This window comes from Dioscorea cayenensis, chromosome 8 (genome assembly GCF_009730915.1).
Source record: "Dioscorea cayenensis subsp. rotundata cultivar TDr96_F1 chromosome 8, TDr96_F1_v2_PseudoChromosome.rev07_lg8_w22 25.fasta, whole genome shotgun sequence".
Taxonomy (NCBI): Eukaryota; Viridiplantae; Streptophyta; class Magnoliopsida; order Dioscoreales; family Dioscoreaceae; genus Dioscorea; species Dioscorea cayenensis.
The window spans coordinates 4,382,657-4,386,863 of record NC_052478.1 but is presented as its reverse complement, the minus strand read 5'-3'; the positions used below and the strand labels follow the sequence as shown (position 1 = coordinate 4,386,863).

At 34.6% G+C, this 4,207-nt stretch overlaps 1 protein-coding gene across 1 annotated transcript; it reads right to left on the bottom strand.

Moving 5' to 3' along the window:
- Positions 1-203: 203 nt before the first annotated feature.
- Positions 204-2,770, bottom strand: LOC120266685 (aspartyl protease family protein At5g10770). The gene is made up of 2 exons (XM_039274323.1): positions 2,260-2,770; positions 204-2,156 (listed from the first exon to the last, which is right to left on the bottom strand). The coding sequence occupies exons 1-2, from the start codon at positions 2,423-2,425 to the stop codon at positions 901-903; spliced, it is 1,422 nt and encodes a 473-aa protein (XP_039130257.1). The 5' UTR covers positions 2,426-2,770; the 3' UTR covers positions 204-900.
- Between the last annotated feature and the right edge of the window lie 1,437 nt (positions 2,771-4,207).

Sequence of the window (4,207 nt, the reverse complement as noted above, 5' to 3'; positions counted from 1 at the left end):
TGAAATCCAACGGTCCATATCAATGTTCACAGATTACGAATCTGTAAACCTTGGCAGAGGATGCATCCTCATATATATATATATATATATATAGAGCAATGAATCTGTTTTCTTTTCTCTTTTTTCTTTTTATTTGAACTTTGTGGAACATAGTATCTACTACACAAACAAGTATATTGTTCTGCTGATCATGAATAGTACCATTTTTGCGTGTGTGGCTAACAATCATTTATCCAAGATAATACATTTCAGAATCATGTGATGTTTCTTGTTTTGTAGCTCGATTCGTTCAAATGTTGTAACTTGACAAGCTATTGTCCGGGTAAGATACACCACAGGAAATTGCTGACATGATCTGCTAATTTCTTGTCAGAAATTCAATTCTTGTGGACAGAGCAAAGTGGCAGAGTTTTCATCAGTAAAGATGAATTTTTACTATTCATGTCACACGTCAGTATTTGGAATTCAATTGGATTTATCTGCAGTTCAGATTCCCTTTACAGCCAACTTGCTAATGGACATGCTGTCTTTGGCCACAGAAAAATTATTATCAGACATGAATTGCTCTCCAGGACCATTCTGTGTGGAGAATTCAAGGTACCTGTCTACCCACTTGCCATGTTCTTTTATGCTACTTTCTCACTTCAAGCCAAAATACTTTTCTCAATTTCCATGATTCTCATTGTTTCAATTGATTACCTTGCATATCTTCGTAGAAACTACTGATTAACATTCTTTTGTTAGAGATTTGAAACTGCAGTTGTTGTAATAGAAATTACAGATACAAATTCGTCCGAAATCCAAATCAGATAAATGCACACAATGGAATCCTTGAATATACAATTCACACTACCTATGTTTTTTATACTTCTCTTAGTTATACTTATTCCTGCTCTTTCTCTAGTTATAACCACAGGCCTCTTCTGCAAATCCCAATCTATTTCCTGCAGTATCATATACAATGCGCAAATTCTTTTGCTGATAATTTCCAAAGATGGTAGTCTCATCTTCATACAAAAGACTAGCCAGAGCCAAACACACCTGAGAAGCATCCTTCTGAACAAAATACAACACACCTGTGGCATCTACATCCAGCTCCACCTCACCTTCAAATTGTAACCTCAATGTAGGAACACTCACTTCTGTGTATCCTGTCAAGTTGAAGCAAGTATCCAATATCGAGAAAGCCGGCGCAGGAGAGAAGCCGGAGAATTGCTTAACAAACTCATCTCTCAGAGCTCTGTAAATGGAAGGAACAAGCCTAGTGATCACTGTCCCTGAATCAATTAGAATTCTACCATTAGAGAAACCAGAAGCCTGCAATGTCATTCCTCCAACACTGATGCTAGTGAGATTGAGATAATAAAATGGTCCTTGCAGAGGATCTGAGATCAATCTGGTGTATACAATTGGTGTGGAATTTCTGTAAACTGAGGAATTACTGCCAAGAACTAGAGAACCTGATGAATCGAATTCACTTGCAGGCAAACAATAGGAGAAAACACCTCCAAATTGAAATGCAGTTTGAGATACCAGTGAGAGTTGAGTCCTGCCAAGCCCCATTAAACCTGATGTTCCTCCGAAGAGTCCTTGGTTACTCTCACCGCAACCAAAAATGAAATTTTTCACTAACGTGCCGCCAAGATTGATACTTTCACTGCTTAGCACTCCATGGCTGTAAGATCCATCTCCATAACTGAGTGAATAACTGCAACTCTGCTCATCAGTGCCACAAACACCTGAATTCCCTGTGGCCAATGAAAGGGAATCACAAGTGGGTGAGTTGCAAGGTATGTTTCGGTAAGAAGATGAAGCAGAGGGATCAAAAACAGGGTCTTGTTGGTTATAACAAGAAGTACAAGGCTTGCATTGGACCCAAGTAAGATCACTTCCAGTGTCCACAATAACTGTCATCTTCCTCCCTCCAAGCTCAATAGCCACAACATAGTTCAGTGTCTGCAGTGTGACTCCAGAGGACAGAGGAATTTGAACCTCCATTGAAGACCCTTCTTGTGCGCTCTCGTTGCTTCCATTTCTAATTCTGAACTGCAAGGATGAGACTCTTGCATCATCTGACACTAAAAACTTCAGGACATCATCAGCTTCCCGGGGTTTAGTTTGCTTCATTTCAAGTACTGTTGTTCCTTCTACAGTCCCTGCAGGCATTTATATATACAACCACAAAATCATCATTTCCAGTTTGACTGCTTGATAAAACATATATATATATATACTAATTACTAACCATAGTTATCTTACTTGATCTTTGTGGAGGATGAGGGAAGGAAGCATGGTTGAGGTTCCATTGGAGCTTGTTTAAGAACAAGAGTTTGGTTTCTTTGGACATAGGAACATCATCATGAATGGCAATGGCAGGGGAGAGAAGGAGATGTAGAAGGATGAAGATGAGCATTAATGGAAGCATTGAAGAAGAGTAACAGGAAGAGTAATGGAGTTAAGTGGTACTAAGAGAAAGAGAGAGAGGAAAAGGGGTGGTGGTGGTGGAGACTGGAGAGAAGGGATGTGGTTGGAGAGATTCTTTTGGGATGGGAAGTTGGAGGCTACCGTCACCGTGCATGAGAAAATTATTGATGCTTCACGTGCATGTCCTTACCTTCCACTGTCAACTCGGTCCCTCACTGAGCTCACTCGTTCTCACTTTCTATTTTTCTCTCTCTTACTCATTACACTGAGTGAACTCAGTTGTTCAGAGTATAATCCAGCCAAACTGTTCTAGTTTTTTAAAATTCACTTATATTACTCTTTTTAAATATATTTAATTTTGATTCATGTTTGAATTATGTGAAAGTTTGATCAATTTATATATAAATGCGCATTTTGACATTAAAAGAAGTTTTAAACTCATGTGAAGATTCCTTTTCTTTTTGTTTTTCTTTCAAATTTGATATTTTTTAAAATCATTTTATTTTAAATTCAATTTGATCGTAAAATATTAAATTATTTTAATTTTGACCGTTTGCGTCGATAGCAACCTGGTGCCAGCGAGCTGAAAGGGGTGTCAAGTTTGTCAGTGGGCATGCGAACAAGCATAAGGGGGGTAAGCTTACTTTTGTGTTTATTGTCATATACTTAAACACGAAAAAAATAAATTTTTGTACTAACAATTTAGGATATTTTTTATATTAAAAAAATATTAAAAAAATAAAGATTAAAAATAAGACACCAAAAAATAGGGGGAAAATGTTGAAATGATTGATTTGAAAACAATTTGTAAACTTACAACAATTGATATAGGTAAATTTTTCCCTGTTTATATATGAGATATGAGATATTATTTTGTTTTATATTTTTTATTTAAAAAAACAATCATCCCAAAGTTATTTAACAACCTTTTTTATATAAATTTAAATTATTTTAATTAAATATATATAATAATTTATAACAACATTTTCATGGGAAACCATCTAATCATCCCAAAGTGTTAATTAAATCATGATGAATTTTATATGATTTTTTTAAAAAAAGAAATAACACTTTGAACCATTGAATTTGTTAGAACCATGATACTAAATGTCACGGCCTTCCCGAAGGGTTCTACCTTACACTAAACCACCTCTTCATTTATTAATATCACATCGTTTACATACCTTATTTACTTATTACTAAATAAGTTATTTCAAATTTCAACTTATGAAGAACAAAAATCATATTTATTGAAATAATAGTTTTATGCATTTTTTCTGACGTGATTTGTACTGTATTTTATTTATCTATATATATGTCACATTGCAATGAATTCGTTAACTTAGCAACAATTCATATTATGAGCCCTTAGATACGCCAAGTTTCTTCATAACTCTTTTATTTCTCATTGCCATCAACGGAGCTTATTTAAACAAGTCGGACTTAAACCTATCATCCCATATTGAGCTTAACTTATATATAGGTTTGAATAAAAAATTAAATCCTATTCCTTTCCACACTTCACAAGGTACAACAATCAATGAATAATCAAATCATATTAAATGGATTTTTTTTAGTACTTTATATACTATAAATAAATCAATCAATACTCCTTTTGAAGTAAACAATTAAATTATTAAAGTGGGGGAAAAAGAATTAAAATCATTTAAAAAAGTAAGGGAAAAAAAGGCGAGAGAGACCGAAAAAAAAAGGGGCGAATATTTATTTAATTAATTATTTAAATAATTGGTGATTATCCAAAGGGTTGTTGGCGTCCGAGTCA

Excerpts from the sequence above, each read along its gene's own strand:
- LOC120266685 (XM_039274323.1), bottom strand. The coding sequence starts at position 2,425 with ATGCTTCCATTAATGCTCATCTTCATCCTTCTACATCTCCTTCTCTCC. Across the intron at positions 2,157-2,259 it reads TCATCCTCCACAAAGATCAA|GGACTGTAGAAGGAACAACA; the intron begins GTAAGATAACTA and ends AAATGCCTGCAG.